At 37.6% G+C, this 22,022-nt stretch overlaps 1 protein-coding gene across 1 annotated transcript; it reads right to left on the minus strand.

Moving 5' to 3' along the window:
• Positions 1–13,213: 13,213 nt before the first annotated feature.
• On the minus strand, positions 13,214–19,286 carry GAPB (glyceraldehyde-3-phosphate dehydrogenase B subunit). The gene is made up of 10 exons (XM_077390809.1): positions 19,067–19,286; positions 18,502–18,615; positions 16,806–16,967; positions 16,013–16,180; positions 15,214–15,374; positions 15,078–15,139; positions 14,891–14,940; positions 14,093–14,440; positions 13,957–14,015; positions 13,214–13,470 (listed from the first exon to the last, which is right to left on the minus strand). The coding sequence occupies exons 1-10, from the start codon at positions 19,163–19,165 to the stop codon at positions 13,335–13,337; spliced, it is 1,359 nt and encodes a 452-aa protein (XP_077246924.1). The 5' UTR covers positions 19,166–19,286; the 3' UTR covers positions 13,214–13,334.
• Between the last annotated feature and the right edge of the window lie 2,736 nt (positions 19,287–22,022).

The following is a 22,022-nucleotide window of genomic DNA, read 5'->3' on the forward strand; positions in this document are numbered from 1 at the left end:
TTTTATTCCTCTTTCGAAACAAACTCTGAATGTCAAAAGCGGATTTTTTACCATCCAAATACTCCCACTCAAATCCAAAATTTCGGAGTCAACTGGACCAATGATAAGCCCAAAAGTCATCATTTGGAAGTAATTTTTTAGCATCTTTGGTTTTTTAAAGTAAAAAGCAAAAGGACATGATATTTCCACCTCCAATGTGGCCATTTTCATCCCTTTTATTTTCCTTTTCTTGAAAATGATCGCATTTCCATCCCTTTTTTGTTTCACCTCCCCGAGATCAGCCCATTCACTTTCTTATATATTACTCTAACTGATTCCATGGATTTCTTTTGTTAGGTAAGCTGGGATTGAGCTCGGAGCCTACATGAAACATCTTACAAGAAGTTATTTTCTTCTGCAATATATTATATTTTTTAGTTGTGACATAAACTTACAATAGAGAATTAATAAGGATCTTTGACAATTTCCATTAACTGAGGAAGCAATATTTTTGTTTTGAGATATTTTCTCGTCGCAAACACGCAAACTAGAATAATCTTTTTGTACAATTTGTCATCGCAGACGCGCAAACTAGAATAACCTTTTAGTGCAATATAGCCCAGTGTTTAAAAACGCGGATTTGACGTGGAACGCGGCCAAGAAAAATCCTTGTCGACTCAACGCGGACGCGGCCAAGAATGCGGTTGACGAGGTTGACGCGGTCATAACTTGGGAGAGTCGAAGGAGTTTAATGATTATGTAGGGCAAAACGCGGAATGCGGATGTGGTGCAATGCGGAACGCGGCCAAGGCAAAAAGGAGTCGACTCGGGGGAGTTACTTGTCGAGTCAAGGAGTTTTTGAACACTGATATAGCCTACCAGAAACATCTTACAAGAAGTTATTTTCTACTGCAATATATTTTATTTTTTAGTTGTGACATAAACTTACAATATGGAATTAATATGGATCTTTGACAATTTCCATACTTGTGCACATGGCAAAATATAACATATTAAAAGAAGAAGCAATTTTTTATTTTTTTTTGAGATATTTTGCCGTCGCAAACACGCAAACTAGGATAATCTTTTTGAACAATTTGTCATCGCAGGCATGCAAACTATAATAGCTTTTTTGTGTAATATAGCCTACCGGAAACATCTTACAAGAAGTTATTTTCTTCTGCAATATAATATATTTTTTAGTTGTGACCTTAAATTACAATATATAATTAATAAGGATCTTTGACAATTTCCATTAACTTGTGCACACGGCAAAATATAATATAACATATTAAAAGAGGAAGCAGTAAGTCAATCGTTGCGCATTAAATGTAAGCAACTTGGAAGATGGTAGGTAAGTAGTCCAAACTGATTATTCAAGCTAGACCCGTTTAGCGACGGAGAATGAAAAAACCGAGAATGGTGTTCTTCAAGGTAGACCCGTCCTGCATGTTGCTTCATTCATAAGAAATCTTGATTTTTTTTACCTTTACTCCCACTCAAAGCCAAAACTTCCCAATCAACTGGACTAATCATATTAAAAGTCATCGGTAGGAAGAAGAAATATTGATGGTGATGACTCTTTTTAGCATTTTTTTTCTCAATGGAAAAGGAGAAGGGACATGATATATCCACCTTCGTTCTCGGCATTTTCACCCTTATTATTTGTCTTTTCTTGAAAATTATCTCACTTCCACCCCTTTTGTTTAACTGTCGAGGCTGCTTCACCTTAATCAAATTATGGATTTTGCTGATTAGTCCCTACATGGCAAAATAATTGCTTATTAGTCCCTAAGAAAAGCATATTAGCTAAATAGTCCTACTCTTAGAAAATATTTGCTAAAAGGTCCCTAAAACTCACGAACTTCAATTTTCTCCGTTTAAAATTTTAAAATGGCAAATTTACCCCCAACCCATTTAATCCGTTTTTTGATTTCCCTTCCCGTATTTTTGGAAAAAACTAGGAAATAAGCAACAGTATCATCTCTTCCAGTATTGACTTTCCCTTCGACATTCTCCCTTCTTCTTCTTCTAAGATTAGAAGCCAAACCCTAGTTCTTATTCCCAAAACAAAAGCAAGGAAAGAAAAAAAAAATCTTAAATTTCTTATTCTTACACATAAAAAAAAGATCAGATAAACCAACCCTATTCAATTTTTCAGTTAGGGACAGTCGGTTTATGATGTTATCCCTTTGAATTAATCAGACATAATTCCTCGATGAAAAAAAATTTCCATTGAAATAATTTTCCATCAGAGAAATTTTCTTGCAATCTAACCAAGATAGGAATTTCTTAGAAAAGTTAGAAATGAAAAATATTCCTAAAATTTCTCCAAACATAAATCTTTCGGGTTATTGATGAGATGACTAAGAGATTCATTGGACGCAATTAACTATGCCATTTCAAAAATTATTATAACGATTATTTGTAAATAATCATAGTTGACTTCAAAACCATTGGCATATAAGATTATGTACAAATAATTTTTGAAAGGTCGAAAGGTAGCTCCGTGCTACAATTTACAATTTTGAGACGTGGCTGATCAGATAAATAGTCCCTACAATTTACAATTTATGGATTTGAATGAAGCAGAAGTGAGGGCTATCCTCCAGGGTATAAGATTGTTGCTGCAAAATGATTTGGTCATTCTCATAGTGAAAGGAGATTTTCTAAACGTCATTAGATGGTTGGATGGCCGATCCTTGGAGATTTTGAGAGCTCCTTGACGAGATTTTGGATCAAATTGAGGGTCATATAAGATTGAGAGCTCCTAGTCGGTTTTCATCACGTTTGGAGATGAGTGAAAGGAGTTGTGGATCGCCTTGCTTGATCAGGAGTGGTTATAGAGGCTTTGCTATATTTTGATTGCCTTCACATTTATCTTTTACCTATGTTTTTGTTGTTCTGTACTGCTCATCTCCTTGATCGCCTTGGTCATGGTTCTTCTTTCTGGTAAAATTCCACCTATTCACAAAAAAAAACAAAAAACAAGTACACCCAGCATAAGTAAACGAAATTAGATGTGGTGTTGTATATATTATGCCAGCCATCACAAGAAATGTGGGTTCATCCCCAAACATGTGAGAATTTACACGGTGGTGGATGGACGTACATGCCCGTACAGCCCCAAAAAACAGTGGATCTCATATTATTTGTGTGATCCAAACATTCATTTATTGGGCCCTAATGTAGATAGGGTGCCCGGAAATTCTACCCCGTAGGATGTTCCTAACCTTTCGATCCATGGAGGTTTCTATGTGTGCCGTTCATTTTAAACATCTATAATCGGCAAATGAAGAAGATTTTTTTGGCACATCTTATCGTTGTCAGAGCCCAACAAATGAATGGTTTGGATCACCCAAACAATGTCGGAAGGGCCCCAATGTCTTTTGGGGCCGTGCACCATATGATCTCTCCAAATATATGAACCTAAACCCTTCAATCATTAGACCTTTTTTACACGTAATGGTATGATTTATCTAAGAAGGAAAGTGATAAATTCGCTCCTTTTTTCTTGGGACAATCCCTTCAAGCATTGAAAATAAAAGTATAACACATAACTCATAAATACACTACGGTGACTGTCCCAAGTAAAAGAAGGGTGGCAAATACATCATTTCCCCTCTAAAAATCCCCATAAGATAAAGTATAGGACCACATATGACACAAGTCTCACGTGGGCTCCGTTTCTTTCAATGGGCTTAAAACAAATTTAAGCTTATATTTACACTTTAATTAGGCCGTGTTTGGCAGCCGTGAAAGTTTTTTGCTTCCAATGCTAGTTTACCTAGTGATGGGAGAAGGGCAAGGTGGCTGGGAAAGGGAATATAGTTGGAGAGCATGACTCAGGAGTTCTTCGTTTGGTTGCATAAAAGCTCGGCAGCCGTTGGAATTTGGTTTGGATTTGGCATCCCATTCCATGTTTGGTTGCCAAAATAGCATTGGACTCCCTTGGATTTCACCAATGTAATAGTTACTTGTGTGATGATGTGGATTCGTTGTCCCCTCTAAAAGCAAATCCTTCTAAGACAAACAATTTGGTTGATTTTTTAGGGAATGATGCTTGCTTTATTGGAAATTTCAGTTTAGTTGTTGAGAGGACTCCTATTCAAGAGTTTAATATTTGATACCTTGCTTCGTAATTGATACGGTGAAATCTCTCATGAATTGCTATAATATCCATATGAGTTAAGGAAATGTACAAATGAAATAAGGGTAGAGTGGTTTCCTTTTGAAGCCTTTGAAAGCTTTTGAAATCATTTAGAAAGACTCTTTGAGTTTTGAAAGACAAAATGGTTTGGAGTGGTGTTGATTTCACCTTCTTTCTTTGGTTTATCTAGCTTTGAAGCTTGTATAGCTCCAATATGTCTTCTCAATAATCGGTCCAAATGAATTTCCTTTGTGTATTCTAACAAGTTTTTGGTAAACTTCTGTTATAAGAGGAGGTTCTTGGGATGGTCTATGGCATAGGAGATATCACAGGTGGGTCTGTTTTAATAATATTAAGTCAGCTGTTGGGTCTGTTTTAAACTTTATGAACATGTGCATCTGAAGTTTTTTTTTACTTGATCTAGCAGGTTTTGAAATTATGGAAATGCTCTTCTTTCACAGCTCTGTATTTTTTATTCTAACTTTGATTGGTTAAGTTTTGGTTTGTGTTCCTGTCTTGTTGAGCATAAGTGAGAATATAAGTGAAATGAATATGGGTCTGTTAGGTATATGAATATAAAAAGAACGTGTGCATTTTCCTTATATAAGGGCTGGTATCTACACTACTCTATTCTGATTTCAAAATCAGCGCAATGTTCTGTCTCATGCTAGCATAGACCCACGCATTAGGGCGTGAAATGATTGTTTTTAATGATTTCTGATACAAGCTTAGACTTTGATGAATAATAGAATTATAGACAAGGATATGCTGAAGTTCTAGACTAGTGTATTATATTCGTTTTCAGTTCGTTGTAACATAGGCATTTCAGCCAAAACATGAAAGTTGTTGTGCTTAAGAATAACCATTGTATTACTGAGTTGTTTTAATGGGATCAGTTACGTGAGCTTGGAAACATGTTGTCTTGGAAATACATAGTTCTTGTGGAAATACCATTTAATTGGTAAAATATTTATTGCTTTTGTTTATATAACTCATGTTGTGATTCAGTGACTATTCAATACACTCTTTAAGAGTAATGGTGATAGTGGAAAATAGGTTGGAAAGTGGTAATAGGAGGTTGTCTGTTATAAAAAGCTTGATATGATATCTTTATTGTATGCTAAATTTCTAAGTCACTTGGGCTATTAGAGCAGATCAGAATGCGTTGATATTCCTATTATCTAATGGCATGCTTTTCATATTTACTTGATAAAGCTGGAGTGTTGAATCTGGTTCTTTAAATGAGGCCATGTTTTGGTTATTCTACTTATTGTGGACCGGAATTTCTTAGGGGACTTGCTCAGTCCAAGTAGTGCTCCCCTCTTTATTTAGTAGACTTTCCAAGCCTTTTTAGATACCTTTAGATAGAGTCTTTCCCTTGTTACAAGGGCAATCAAAAAGAGTCGTCTGGAGCCCTCATTTAGGCGACCATTGTGGTCTCATTAGTATGTTGCACTAGGAGACACCCTCTGTCTCATTAAGGTAGTCATTCTTTGAAGGCAAGCACTGTCGTTCAGAGCCTCCCCTGAGGGAATCTGTTTTAGTTTGATAGAGAGTTTGCGCATAGGAGACATGCCTTGCCACATTTGTGGAGTCCCTCTTTGCAGACAAGCCTTGTCTCATTTGGGGAGTTCCCCTTTTAGGAGGCTTACCTAGCCCCATGTTAGAGCCCCCTGTCTTTTAGAGAGTCATTGACTCATTCTCTTTTGGTAGTGCTATTAGAGAGTCCCTGACTCATATTTGCTCCGCTTTTAGTGTGGTTAGTTAGAAGTTTTTTTCATTAGAGACTAACTCGGTCTTATTAGAGCTTACCTGCTTGGGATATTTCGGATTGTTTTCTCTGTTCTTGGGGCATTTGCGTATGTGTTGTGGTTCGTCTCTTTGAGACGCTGGTTGCTTGTTCGAGGTTTCCCTTTTAACTTTAGGGCTTTGCCCTAGTTTGTGATTGTACTTGCGTGTTTCCTTTAAGAGTGAAAACATCTAAAGATCCAAAAGCATTGGAATATTTTAAAATCCAAAAACATTAGAAATTTGAAACTCAAAAACATTTGAAAACTTTAAAAAATATCAAAAACATTTGAAAAATATTAAAACCGTTAAATCATTTGAAGTGTTAGGTTTTAGTTAGGAGAGTTCGTTTTCGAACTACGTTGGCTTGATCCTCTTCTAAGAGGTACGTAGTGCAGCTTGAGATTCTTATCTCAGGTCCAGCCAAACTTTGTAAATAAATCATTTAACTCTTTTAAAAATACCAAAAATCTTCCAAAGCATTATTTTTTTCGAAAAAATCTTTCTCTAGAGTTAGGACTTTGTCTTAGATAGAGAGTTTTAGAGTTAAGGTTTTGTTTTGATTTGTTGTCTGTTTGTTGTGTGCTTGTTTTAGAGTTAGGGGTTTGTCCTAGAGTTATAGGAGCGCCTCCGTCCGGTCAGTGGGCAATTCACATCGCCGACTGATGACTATAATAGGATGCGTTAGTCAACCCTTTGTTTTCCTTAGGAAATACAGCCTAGTTACACATAGGTTGTAGGAACCACCTGCATTAGCTTAGGGCTAATCTGCATTTAGTTAGGGCATATAGTGTGTCCTAAAATCTACAATTCACTGGAATTTAAATAATCATTCAAGATGCTTTAATAACTAGTCCGGTCTTTTAGATCGAGTCTAAGATAGATGTCTAGGTGTCTTAGGCATCATAGCTTAGAATAGGCGCGAAGAACTACGTTACCTTGATTCTCGTGGAGGCGGGGATACGTAGGCTTCTTTTGATGAACATCAGACCATCCGAGGACTCAGGCTAAATCGTTTAGAGTTTTAGGATTTGTTGTGTTGTTATTGTATGTTTTGATGTGTTTTCTTACTTCCTTGTACTGATCATATACCTTTAGCTATAGCTTGTATGTGTTTGTCCATCAAAACTTAGACACCAGTTAGGTATGTCACTCATAACCTAGCAATATTTAGGTGGCACCTCTTTCATTTATTTTTTGTGTGCTTATTATTTCTATTATCAGGAAATGCATGCTTAGATAGACGACTCCTGAGGATTGTTCCCATTTTGCATGATTTTTGCCCAAAATTCTTCGAGGTTAATAATAAATGGCATAAGAGACCAAGTATTCGTACTCGGGCGAATTGGGGGTGCTCTTCAGACCTTCTCCATTCGTCATCAGGCACGGATCTTTTGAATATCTGGTTATCCATTGCAAACAGAGCATTTGTTTTGGTTCCATGGCGCATCCATGGATGGCGACTCTGAGTTATTTTTAGATATATCTTGGTTTCGAGCCCTGGCTCCGGATCAGGATGTATCTCTTTCTTTTTATATCACCACTCATGCTATGCTGTGAGGGTGGCAGCAGTTTCGAGAGTTCCTTGGTAGAGCTCTCCTTCACGTTGTGGAGACCTAGAGGATGTAGGGACTTGTTTCCTCACCGTCCTCAGATTGGGGTCCACAGTTACATGGTTTATTGTTAGTAGTTTTTGCTGAACGGAATGTTGTGTTTATTATCTAACTAACTTAAAGATATGATCCTTATGTTTGGCTCAAAGATCTTGCTGGCCAAGTGGGAGAATGTTAGGAAATTATCCTAACGGTGGATGTGGCATGTGCAAGATCAACGGCCTAGATCATTTTGTTAGTTGGTTTTGTGAAAAGGCATTAAGTGAAAAGCCATAAAAGAAGGGGTGTAAATGTAAGAGACTTTTGGGGAGGGAACCAGCGTGATGAGGAGTTGTGTTTCTTCCCATAAATGTCTATTTATTTTCTCATCCGGTCCCTACTTACACACAACAATTTCTACATCCTTCTCTTGGTAATCCACGGCAAAAAGAGAGAGGACGTCGGTCCCCATCACCGTCTGTTGCGGAGTGAGGAGAAATACCGGAATTGAATCCTTCCAGTGATAGCAAAACGATATTCGGCTTTCGGTATGTTCCATTTACTGTTTCAATTTCAATCCATATGGTTAATTGTGATTTTCTCAAAGTTAGACCGCCAAAGATCCGTTGCCCGTGTTCCTTTTATGATGAACACTTACACCCACCCCTTCTAAACATGAGTAAAATTGTAGGCTCTACCCATCCCATTAAAACCCAAGGCATAAAATGCAATCCCCACCACACCATAAAAATCCCAATCACGAACTTGTACATATGTGCTTATGTTGTGTAAATATTTGGGATGTCATGTGCATACATGGCATTCGTTATAGAAACCTTTTTTCCACTTATGAATCACTCTCTACTCGTTGGTCCCCTCAAAACCTAATTTCTCGTGTAGAATTTGTTTTTATAATCTCTCTCTCTACAGAATTCATAAAACTCTCTGCGCATGGGAATGGATTTGAAAACACGCAGGTGTAGGGGTTGTCCGTAACAGCTCTCCTAATTTTACCATACGCACGTGAACAGGGCTCATTTCTTTGGAGATGTAAGGTCTTTTTTTGTCTTTGAAATGAACGCATTGTATTGTTCTGGCATGCATAATGGAGAGGACTGTTAGGAGTTAGGAGTTAGGAAAGCTAGTGAATCTGTGCTTAATTGATCCAAATTTTGTCCATGCAATTGTCCCAGTCTAGATATGAGCCCTTCGTTTTTGTGTAAATTCCTTATTTGGGTCTGGTCCATTGACACCTCTAGTCATAAAAGCACATAATGTTGTTGAGAAAATGTCCTGCTTCCCATGCTTTTACTTGCTTGCAAACTTAAATAGAAAGTCATTTCTTCAGGTTTTGGTAAAACATCGAGTATGATTGGTGCGATCAACTTAATTGAAATGATAGGTAAGAGAGGTTAGTAACCTAGGTAAAAGCTAGGTAAGAGACAACAAGGTTAATGAAATGACAACCTCCACGGTGGATGAAGTAGTTCGACCAGAGAGAGAGGTGGTGGAAGACCTAGGCCACCGGTACATGATCAAGACTGATCTAGGGAACCAGGATTTTATAATCTGGGATTGTAAAATCCTGAATTTTATAAGCTACTACTTGGATTTTATAATTTAAAACCTAGATTATACGTTTTTAGGATTATAAAATCAAAGTTTTATCTTACAAAACACAGTTTATTTTTATTTTTTTTGTTATAAAAATCAAGAATTTAGCTTATAAGATTCAGAATTTTACAATCTTGTATTATAAAATCCATGTATCCACCAAGATCTTGATCTGAGCCGTTGATCATGATCGGTGAGATCCAATGGTGATCCGGAGAGGCTATAATCTGGACTGTGAGATCGCACTCGAATGTGCTCCAACAGCTAGTACTCAATCAGGTGAGATCTGAAGCATAGGATCGTGTGGTAGCAGCTGGTGTTCGATTCGATACAATCTAGACCGTCGGATTGCGGCCAGTCGCATACCAACTAAGTGTCGATCGAATGCTCGATCACAATCTAATGGTTACATGGGAAGACAGAATTAAAGGGTGGCTAGCACGGGGTCAGCGGAGGGCTAGATGTATTCAGCCTTACCCCTGCTTTGCAGAAAGGCTTTTTCCCTGACTCGAACCCGTGACCATCAGGTCACAATGAAGCAACCTTACCGTTGCGCCAAGGCTCTACCTCTAAATAGAAGACAGAATTCCAACAAAAAAGAAGAAGAAGCCAAACCAACAATCAAGAAAAAGAGAAAAAAAAAAACTTCTAATAAAACAATAAACGAATAATCTCTATCCCTGTTTGAAATAAATTAATCATACTTGTAGTTATCAATCAAGCAAAAGGAGAAGAAAATTATAAAATAAAACCATAATTAAACGAATAATCTCTACCCTGTAAACTGATGGGAAGAAATTAATCCTCCTTGTTAACTTCAATATATTCACCTGCTCCATTATCAGCATCCTTGTGGGCCCCATTATCATCCAATGAAATAAAATTAGCCATTAGCTCGCCACCGAAATAATACAAATGAGCCAAACAAAGGTACCTGGGGTCCCATTTAGGACTCTATATGCGGTCTTTATATCTTTGTTGGGTGGAGCCCGAGCGTTTGGACTCTATATGCAGTCTTTACATCTTTGTTGGGTGGAGCCCACTATTTTACACACTTGAGTGGGCCCACCATCTCCACCCAAACCCATGGATGGCATGGAGCCCACTATTTTACACCATCTCAACCCCTATCCATGTATTAGGTGGGGCCCACAATTTTATATGGCTGATGTTTGCACAATCGTGTTTTGATAATTGTACTAACAAATATTGCCGTTTCTTATTTTGACAGCTGTCAAATAGACCCGGCAAACGGGTAACCCGCGCGGGAATTCAATCATCTGAGCATTTAAATTAAAATATAGTCTGCGGCCGGCGATGGGAATGCTATCTCGGGAGGTTCCGACTTCCGAGGTTTGGTGGATGTGCCCCAAAAATGTTCTTTCATTTGATGATCATAACCTTATTCATTTTAAACTTCCATAAATCAGAGGGTTAGGATCATCCTGTGAAGAAGAATTTTCAGTCACATCCTATCTACTTCAGGGACCAACAAATGAATGGTTTGGATCACCCAAATAATGTGTACCCCACCCGTTTTTTCGTGTAATTTCTCCAAACATATGATCCTATCCCTTCAAATCATTGCATTTTCATTACGTCATTTTTGGACATAATGCTATGATCTGAACTTCACGTGTTTTCAAAAATCATTTCTATAGGATGATCCTCACCCTCCGATCTGAACAGATCTGAAAATGGAGATTTCAAAAATCATTTATGGAATCTTCTACAGATCGGAGGGTTAGGATCATCCAATGGAAATGATTTTTGGGGCACAACCTATTTACGTTGTGCCCAAACAGATGAACGGTTTGGATCATCGAAAAAAATGGGCCCTACCTACCTTTTTCAGACTTCACGTGTTTTCACGGCCACCCATCATATAAATTCTCGACGGACAGATCTACCTCTAAAATCACGGAAAAAAACCCATCACGGGAGGTTTGGCCGAAAGACCCTTTTATCCTTTGCAAACAGACAAAAATATATACGAAATAACAAAAATGCCCTTCGTCAAAAGACACCGCCAAAATCACAAAATGAAATGGGAGTCGCCAAAATCACAAAACTCGATTTTTGAGTCATTTGCAGGACATTTAGGTGAAATCAAGACCGTTCTTCTATTCAAGCTAAGCTGCGCGGCCCAACAAATGGATGGTTTGGATCATCCTATGGAGTCGGCAGTGCAATACATTTTGAAAAATACCGGACTATGCGGGGACACGCCATATAAAAACATCAAAACAAGAGTGTTGATATCAATTCCCTTAGAAAAGTGTAAATTGCATAGGGTTCCTTCTACTAATTAATTGCACATAATGTGCTAATTTCAAGGGGCTATATTTTTGAGAAGTTAGCAGTGATTGATTGACATTTTCTGAGTTCTATTTGATTCAAATCAAGACATAAGATGGACGGTTCATATCATCACAAGTGATCGTAACACATATGACCCCACCTTGGATTGATGTGAACCGGCTTAAGTTATTGCTTAGTGTATAACAACCATTGTTTGGAGCAAATTCCTGTCTCCGCCCACGAAAAACATTTCATGCTAGCCAAACATGACTTTAAAAATGCCCATTATAATTTGAGAATGAATCTAGGGCATGTTCGATAACCATGAAAAAAATATTCCATGGAATATTTGCAGGACCAGTTATGGGAGAGGAAAGGGACACACTTGAGAGCGGAGTGGGGAGCATGGGAAATACCTAATATTGGCGTTGCATAGAAGATTTATTTATTTATTATTAGAGAAAACGGTTTCTACACACAAGTGTAGATAAGTTATCTACACACTAGCTTAAAATACAATGAAGAGCATGTTGTTTGGGTGATCCAAACCATTCATTTGATTGGCCCTCACATAGATAGGGTGTCTACAAAAAATCAGCTCCATAGGATCATCCCAACCCTACGATTTGTGGAGGTAAAATGAACGTGTATAAACCTTCACAAATCTGTCCTTTTTTGCCTCCATGGTTCCAAGGGTTAGGATGTTCCTATGAAGCTGATTTTTTGGGCACACCCTCTCTATGTGAGGGCCCATCAAAAGAATGCTTTGGATCACCCAAACAATGTGGGCCCCCACTGTATTTTAAGCTAGTGTGTAGATAACTTATCTACACTTGTGTGTAGAAACCGTTCTCTCTTATTATTATTATTATTATTATTATTATTATTTTACAATATTCAACCCTCTCTAATGACTTACTGCCTCTCAAGTCACTTTCCCCCCTTCCTATCCATATCTCACTACTTGGTGTTGCATTTTATCATATTAGTACCATTGATGAGAAAAAAAAATTTACTTGGCCACGATATCAATGATTTTAAAACGATCTGAAAGAGTCCATCTATCAAACGGTTAGGATTGTTTGATAGATGTGATATTGACTTGTACCCCATCCATCATAGGGCCCACCCAACCAGCAGTTGGGATTAGGGCTGCAACTCGGGTCGGGCGGGTCGGGTTTTGGAGAACCCAACCCTACCCGAGAAATATCTCGGGTCAGGTCGGGTCGGGTTTTTTTCCGGAAAACCCACGATTCCCAAACCCGGCCCTACCCATGATAAATCTCAGGTCGGGTCGGGTTTTTTCACATTGACGCAATTTTTTAAGGAAAATTCTTGTTTGGCAAGGCAACTCAACTCATAAAAGCAGAAATTACACTCACATTACACTTGAATCAAACCAAACAATGTTGTAATTACAATCAAACAATGCTGAATCAAACACTTGAATTAACTCAACTCATAGAAGCAGAAATTACACTCACATACAATAACCGTGGGTGCGTGGGTTTTCACTTTTAACTTTTAACTAACAATATAAAAAAATGTGCATACTATAACTTATGTAACTCGGGTCGGATCGGGTCGGGCCCCTTCAAACCCGGCTCGACTCGAGATTCATGCGGGCTTTTGAATGCTCAACCCGGCTCGACCCGAAACCCATGAAACCTGAACCCAACCCAGGCTATTTTCGGGTCGGGTCGATGCGGGTCGGGTAAAACCCGGCTCGAGTTGCAGCCCTAGTTGTGATCACACAAATGCAACATTATTATTTTCTTTGTCCCTCCCATTTTCATAACTTCAAAATAGATAGAAATCTGGAAGGAAACCATTAGCTCTTGCATGAGCATTAGTTTCATCAAAGCACATATAAAAATAATTATCTTTAAATTAAAAAAAAATGTAAATAATTAAGCTTCATAGACTCTGCATTCCTCTGTTTCAGGGCTTGTCTTGCAGAACTCTTCCAAGGGGTCTCCACTGTCCACCACAGGTATCCCCGGCCACTTGCTCGCCACTAAATGTGCCAAATCCACCACCCGTTGGCTACGTAACAAGATCATAAACATGATTAATTAAATTCTAAACATGGGTAGAGTGAATTTTTTGAGATTTTATACATTGTAATCCTGTACAGTCCAGTATTTTTCAAAAAAAAAAAAAAAACCTGCACGGCTTACCCCATGGATGATCCAAACCGTCCATTTGATGGGCCACAACATAAATAGGTTGCGCCTCAAAAATCATGTCCATATGATTATGATATGGGTTTCCATAATATATGCATCTCCTTTATAGAACGGAGGGCTAGTATCATCCTATGGAAATGATTTTCTTGCCACAAGCAAATTACGTTGTCGCGCATCAAATGGACGGTTTGGATCATCCTATGGTGTAGGCCGCACAGTACTTTTTGAAAAAATACTATACGGTGTGGGCTTACACTACATAAAAACTCATATTTTTTAGAATGAAAAAGGACAAAAATGATGATTAGATTAAGAACTAATCAAATTAGTATTGACAGCTCACCTGTATCCCCATTCATTGTCATACCAAGCCACCACCTTAACCATATCATCCCCCATTACCTGTTGAAGTATAAATGATTAAATAACACCATCTCTACAAGCTTAAGCCTTTGGAGTAATTGGTTGTTTTACATTACCATGGTTAAGGATGAATCAATTGTGGACGAGACATCGGTGCACCGAAAGTCCACGGACACTAGGGGGACATCACACACCGCCAGAATCCCCTTCTGTGGGCCGTTAGCCGCCTTTCTAAAGGCAGCATTAACATCTTCGGCCGAAATTCCCTTCTTTTCTACGTTCACGACAAGGTCGACGACGGAAACATTTGGAGTCGGGACTCGGAGAGCGATTCCATTGAGCTTGCCTTTGAGTTGGGGCAGCACGAGGGACACAGCCTTGGCCGCCCCTGTGCTTGTTGGGACAATGTTTAGTGCCGCGGCTCTTGCTCGTCTTAAGTCGCGATGGGAGGCATCTAACAGTCTCTATGGTGACACAAAATAAATATGGAAGATATGAAAATGTATTAAGAATAATGCAAGTCATTAATGGGTTCTATGATTAACAAATGGATTAGGAAAAGGAAAATGATAATTCCACCCCTTTTGTTTGTCTTTTCCCTCCCCATTATGCTTTATTTTCCTCAAAATGAAGTCTATTTCAGCAAAATGACAAACAGAAGGGGATGGAATGTTGGAAAAAGGTGTGGACATATCCTTTTCCTTTTAAGAAAAATGCAATTAAGTTCATAATGTGTTTTATGATTAACAAATGGATTAAAAAAAAAAAACAAGTCATGAATGGGTTTTGCTAAACATTGATTAGTAGATTATTACTGCTAAGTAGAATCAGCCAATCAAAGTTGTTAGGCTCATGGATAACAGTGGAAGTGTTAGATAAACCGCCTGAGATCAGTTTTCACTATTTTTCCTTACCTGATCCCCAGTGTAGGAATGAGTGGTCGTCATGGTTCCCTTAACAATTCCTGCAACAATGCACAACATCTTCTTAAGTAACAACAACCAATCAAAGAAATGTTTAATGAAGTGAAGAATGCCATTATCAATCAAAGCAAGTGAAGATAAAAAATCATTCAAAAATCATAATGTATAGTATACCTACCAAACTCCTCGTCGATAACCTTCACAAAAGGAGCTAGACAGTTTGTAGTACAGGAAGCATTACTGCAAATACAAATATAAATTTCGATTTAGATGAATAATAATAGTAATTAAGAGGTAAATAAAAAAGATTTCACCTTATAATATTTGCCACTTCATCAGAGTAATCCCCTTCATTCACCCCCATAACATATGTCGGAATATCGGCCCCTTTAGCCGGAGCTGTTATGATAACCTTCCTCGCGCCAGCTTGAATGTGTTTTCCAGCACCCGGGCCATCCACGAACACTCCCGTACCCTTATAAATTGTATAATTATTTAGTTTACTTAAAAATTATAAAGAACTGGTTGTATATCTTTGATCATTTGTTTAATTAAATTATTTTTGTGAAATCAATCTTAAACTATAGTAAACATGTTTCAGAAATTAAAATTTTATTATCGTAGTTAGACCTATTGTCATTTTAGTAAATTCACAAAAAAAAAGGGTATTTTTAGGAAGAAAAAAAAAAGCAGCTATAGCATAGGTTGTTTTTCCAAAGTTTTTTTTTTTTTTTTTTTGAAAAAAGAGGGTTACCGTACCTCAGTGCGTGCAAAAGTATAAAAGATTAAATAACGCCATCTCCATCGGCTTAAGTTTTTGGAGTAATTAGTCGTTTATCAGAGCCAAAGGTTTTGAGTTCAAGCCTCCTCGATAGCAAAAATCCACATGCAATGGCCAAACCTAAAAGAGAGGCCACATGTGCCATGAGTAGGTCAACCCTAAAATCTAGAAAGAGGGGACACACACGAGGGGGAGTGTTAAAGTATAAAAGATTAAATAACGCCATCTCCATCAACTTAAGCTTTTGGAGTAATTGGTAGTTTCAGTGTGGAAATTTTTATTTTGTGCAAAAAAGAATCTAAGAGAATGTAGTTCAGATACGAAATATATACCTCAATAACGATGTCGATACCGAGTTCTGCCCATGGTAGCTTTAGGGGATCTCGATTTGAGACGACCTTGATCAGCTTACCATCCACACTAATCGTCTCATTATTCACAACTTTCACATCAGCCTTGAAAGTTCCTAGCATCGAGTCGTACTTGAGTAGATGAGATGCCTATCATTGAAAATGTTCTGTGAATTTGAATCCGAGCGGCCAAACAATATATATATATATATATATATATATATATATATATATATATATATATATATATATATATAGAGAGAGAGAGAGAGAGAGAGAGAGAGAGAGATACATAATTATGAATATATCAGTTCAATAATTTATGCAGAGAAATATATGTCAATCTATGTCACAAATATCTCCGATAATTTGATAAAACGACAATCCAGAAATAATCCAGAGATTTTACCAAACTATAACAATATTTTTCTTTTTATCATTTACTGTGAAAAAATATCACTACAATATTGTGTGGCTGCCATTTTTCAAAAAAAAAATCACAATAATATTGCGATAATATTGTGATATTTTTTTATATTTTTCTAAAATTATATATTTTTATATTCTTAATTTATTATTTCCCGACATAAACCTGAAAAATAAATAAAAATTAATATATCCGGAGATTTTCCTTTGCCGAGAAATTCCTGAGAATGATATTTGTGACTTAGATGTTGACACGCATATGTACACGTGTGTAAGTATACATTGTAAGAGCCATGAAAATAAATTTTGGAGGTATCCAAAGAGGTCCATAAACTACGGATTTACTTACGTTCTTGACACCGCCGCTGTCATTCACAACAATGACATCGAGGGGGGAGTTTTTCCGGCCATGCCAGCAACGCAGGAAATTTCGGCCAATGCGTCCAAAGCCATTAATCGCTACCTTCAGCTTTGCGACCGTCTCTCCTTTAACAGGGGTTGATCCAGCAATCTATGTATTAATGAAATGAGATTAAGTAGCTTAAAAACAAAATATGATCTTGAATAAATGAAATTATAAAAATTCCCAACGACATAACTTTCTAGTAAATCCCTAACATCCATTCCATACTCCTTTTTTTTGACAAAAATACCTTTTGAGTAACTCTAAAAGAATAACTTCTCAACCAAATTTTTTATTTGTATCCTTATGAAATTGCAATTATTTTTAATATGCAAAATGTTGTGGCTAATATTTGTAGGCCAAAAAAAACAAAAAACAAATAAGGCTTTAGAAGTGATTGAAGGTCAGTGTAGTATTTAAAGTCTTTTTGAAAATATTTTAAAAAAAATTTAAGCTTTTTGGTCTTTTCATAATTTTCCATGACTAATTGAGAAATAATTTGCAGATTAGGGATCTATAGGTGAAAATCCCTTTTCTTTAAGCATGAGCAGATCATATTAATATGATTATCAATCATTATGATTATTATTAAAGTAATGACAATTGAATTCTGACCTCAAGGTAGAGTGGATGGTGTGAGGGTCCATATACCTTATAATGGTATATAGTCTACATCCTTTATCATTACTAATAAAATATGTGGATCCTTACATAGGAAATGCTATCATGGAATGAAATCTTTCTTATTTATCCCCAAAAAAATTGTTATTCAATTATACAGAAAAACATTTCAATTTTATGTCCCTAAAATTGATAATGATTATATTTAGGCGAGAGAAGTGTTCCGGCGCAGCTGCGCAGGGAGTTACCTACGTATTAGTGGCTTATAAAGCCACCGATTGGTCGCTTTTTTGGACCCGGCAAAGGTGGACCCGCCATACGAACCAATCGGTGGCTTTATAAGCCACTAATGCGCAGGTAAACTAACTCCTTGCGCAGCTGCGCAGGAACACTTTTCTCTATTTAGGCACTTCCACCCATGTAATTTTGTCCTATAAAGTGAAAATATAAAACCTATAAACCAGCACTGAAAAATTGGACAAATTGTCATTGGTGGAGATATCACTTTCCGAATTATTATTTTTTCAATCTTCCCATTGTCTGAAATGAAAAAACAAAAGTGCAAAAGTGGTACCAAGAAAGGTTAAAGAATGTAACCTTATGCCACGTTTGGATACCAGCAAGATTTAGATTTGGATTTAGTTGATATTTTGAACTAGATCAGATCCTTAGAATTTCCATATCAGTTACAACAGTGCAAAAAATTCCGATTTTCAAATCTTTTCTGCGAGACATTATTTGGAAATCAACGTTTGTGGCAACTTCCGTCACCATCGTTGCTCCTCACGTTGCTCCGGCAGCAGCGAGACATCCCTCCCTCCCTCCCTCACTCTCTCTCTCTCTTTCTCTCCCTCTTAAAACATGATCATGAAGATGTGTTTTGTATCCAAAACTCAAATCCAAATCAAAATACAAATGCATGAGGTATCAAAACGGGCCCTTATTTTCTTCCAAAATCCTCGTAGATATAAATTTGGGGCACAATCTCAATTTTCTCATAAAAATTCTTTAAATTGCTGACCTTGGGAGTGAGCTGGGCAGCCAATACATCAAAGAAAGATGCGTCACTCCCATGTTTGGCATAGGTCACGATCGTGTTTGATCGGAGCCCCGAGAATTCGGCCACGTCTAGTCTCTGCACAAAATTGAGAATATTACAAAATTATATTAATAATTAGTCCAATTGTTAGTCTATTACTGCCTTTGTCTTTAACAAAGGATCTAAGAACTGATTAATCAACTCTTTGATTAGACTAAACACCCTATAGGCATTGTTTGGATTGCAGGAATTTTCGAGAAAAGTTTGGAAAGGAAAAATATTTCTACAATTTCCTACTTTTTTACACACAAAAAAAAATAACTTGAACGGATCCCATTCAAATTTTATTCAGAGGGACCTTCAATTTATGATGATATCCCTCTAAATTAACCAAAATCATATCATTTCCCTCTAAATTATACAATTTTCAGTCAGAAATGTTTGTCTTACAGTCCAAACAGGGCCTAAGCAAAGTCCCTAATGAAAAAAAAAAATCGAAAACAAAAAAAGAGTAAAAACCCATGAGAGAGAGAGAGAGAGGAAATACCTTAGAGAAGCATGGAGTAGAATGGGTGTGACTGCCCTTTGAGGGGAGCCTGGTATTTGTGGGAATTCTTGAGGAAGCAAGAGCTGCATGAGTAGCCATGTCTGCAACTAAAACAAATAGTTGAAGCTTTGAGGTATATATAATTTTATTTCTTTATTACATGATTTTGTGTTATTAGTTTTCCTTTAAGTGGGTGGATTTTGAATTTGTGATATTGGTTGGAGATGAAGTTTGTGGTGAGAAAATGGGAAAATATGAGATAAGATAATGGATGTACCTTGAGCTTCCAACCTCATATTTCTTACCTTTCTCTGCTTCCATCTGATATTTTGGAAATTACAAAAAAACCCATGTTCTATCTTTAAATGTCACTGCTTTTTGTTTCCGGTCGCAAAACAAGTTGTTTTTTCCTCTTTTGTTGTGTCTATGTTCTAGTGGATAGTTAGATAGATGTATAGGGGATAAGGGATTGGAGAAGAGGAATTATGTGTTGCTCATTGCTTACTTAAGATAGAGATATGGTCTAATGATCTGGACCATTCATTTGGGTGCCTGATTATGGCTTTTCATATTCCAGAAATCCCTCGTGTTAAAGAAAGGGAAATGATATTTCCACTCTTTCTCCAGTCTTTTCAGTAGGGCTGCAACTCGGGTCGGGCGGGTCGGGTTTTGAAGAACCCAACCCTACCCGAGAAATATCTCGGGACAGGTCGGGTCGAGTCCGGTTTTTTTCCGGAAAACCCATGATTCCCAAGCCCGGCCCTACCCACGATAAATCTCGGGTCGGGTCGGGTTTTTTTTCTGGAAAACCCACGATTCCCAAGCCCGGCCCTACCCACGATAAGTCTCGGGTCGGGTTTTTTTTACGTTGACCCAATTTTTTAAGGAAAACTCTTGTTTGGCAAGGCAACTCAACTCATAGAAGTAGAAAAACTCAAGCATGGCAAACTTTTTAGTGCATTAACTAATAACTAGTCCAAAGAGAATAAATTGATGCATTACCAAATGAAAATTATTATACTCATATAAGATAAATAAACAAACTATTTAGTGCATTAACTATTTAGTTGAAAATTGAAACCCTAGAGCTAAAGTGGGGAAACGAAAAGAAGATGGAAAGAGTCCCTGTGATGGTGTGCGTGCGTGAGTTTTACTTTTAACTTTTCACTTTTAAAGTAAAAAAGTTTTAGACAAAAAAATACATACTATAACTTAGGTAACTCGGGTCGGGTCGGGTCGGGCCCCTTCAAACCTAGCTCAACCCGATATTCATGCGGGCTTTTGGATCGTAGACCCGGCTTGACCCGAAACCAGAGAAACATGAACCCAACCCAAGCTATTTTCGGGTCAGGTCGATGCGGGTCAGGTAAAACCCGACCCAAGTTGCAGCCCTACTTTTCAGCCCCTATTTGCTTGTCTCTTCCTCAAATTAGCTTCCTTCTCAATAATGTCACACAAGAGCAGTGAAAATGTAGTGATCTACTAGGGAGGCTTACACGTATGGTAAGTAGTGATCAGTTATTAGATCTAAGAATATGAGCTCATTGGCCATTAGCCAATGGACATGATCTTTTGGGTAAAGCCTATTTATATTGTGGCCCAACAAATGAACCGTTTGGATCATCTAATGAAGTAGGCACCACTGCACTTTTCGAAAAATATTGGATCTTTTTTTCTTTTTGTGAAAAATACTAGACTTCACACACACAACATATAAAAACGCATTACTTACATATGTTACTTTCAGCATCACACAATGGCAAACCAACAACAATGAAAGTGAACTCCATTGTCCGATATAGAAAAACATGGGATGTCTTTTGTTGCACGCCTTCTTCCTTTGACCTTTTCTCTTTCTGTCTATGATTATGAAGTTTAATGTGGTTCACTCGGAGGGGAAGCTGAACTCTCCCATTCTTCAATAGAAGTTGTAAGAGAAAGCATAATAGTCCATTAATTTAGGGAGACGATATTTTCACTCCCCCTGCATTAGACGCACGCTCCCTTATAACGTGATTTGACGTGAAAAGTGGGTAACTTTAACTCTTTTTGACGTCAAATCACGTTATAAGGGAAATGCATGTGTGTGGGGGTGAAAATATCATCGCCCTTAATTTAGTACCCTTTAAATGAAAAGAACTAGAAAGTATCTTAAGTAGTAAACCTGGACCTTTATTATTAGCATTATTATATTTTATTCTTCTCTAACCCATCTAATAAATCCGTTCATAGCTTAGCCCCTATTCCCAACAAAAACAACTACAAACGTGCTAATCTACAACCCCAATGATCCAACAGTTAGATCTTTCTAGAATTGATATTATATTTCTAACGATAACTGAAAAGAAACATGACACATAGACCCAACCAACTTAATGCAGGTTAAAAACTAACTATCTTCCCTAAGACACCTACTATTATGTTATGACCACTAGCGCACTTCTGGGTTCCACCCGACCTGAGGAACCCTTTTTTTATCCAAGCTGATGAGGTTCAACCCAACCTTACCCGACCGGAGGAATCCTTTTTTCCAACCCGAACCAATTTCCAACCTGACCCAATCAGAGGAATCCTTTTTTTTCCAACCGAACCCGACCCGAGTTCAACCCGACCAAACCCAACCCGAGCTTTTAAGCTTACCCAAAAAAAAAAAAAATCGTAAAAAATTGTAGGGTTTCACTTGGGCTAGGTTGCCGAAAACTCTCAATCAGAACCCAACCCAGGTTGGGGAAACTCAACCCGACCCCAACCTGACCCAAGGAAAAAAAATTTGCCCGTTGGAAATGTTCTTCTGGCAATCCAAACCGGGCGACGGGGCCTTTTTCCAACAAAAGATGTTGAGGAGCAAATCTTTCGTCTTCAAAATACGCGGAGTAGTCAAGGTCAGTCTCTCGCTACTGCTTCTTCATTTTGGAAACCCTAACTCTAATATCCTTCTCCAAATTCATTTGAAATC

This window comes from Tasmannia lanceolata, unplaced genomic scaffold (assembly GCF_043159265.1).
Source record: "Tasmannia lanceolata isolate RefF3 unplaced genomic scaffold, GAP_Taslan_0.1 ptg000011l, whole genome shotgun sequence".
In the NCBI taxonomy this organism is placed as follows: Eukaryota; Viridiplantae; Streptophyta; class Magnoliopsida; order Canellales; family Winteraceae; genus Tasmannia; species Tasmannia lanceolata.

Excerpts from the sequence above, each read along its gene's own strand:
- GAPB (XM_077390809.1), bottom strand. The coding sequence starts at position 19,165 with ATGGCTACTCATGCAGCTCTTGCTTCCTCAAGAATTCCCACAAATACC. Across the intron at positions 18,616-19,066 it reads CTACTCCATGCTTCTCTAAG|AGACTAGACGTGGCCGAATT; the intron begins GTATTTCCTCTC and ends AATTTTGTGCAG. Across the intron at positions 14,016-14,092 it reads TTGATTCATCCTTAACCATG|GTAATGGGGGATGATATGGT; the intron begins GTAATGTAAAAC and ends ATACTTCAACAG.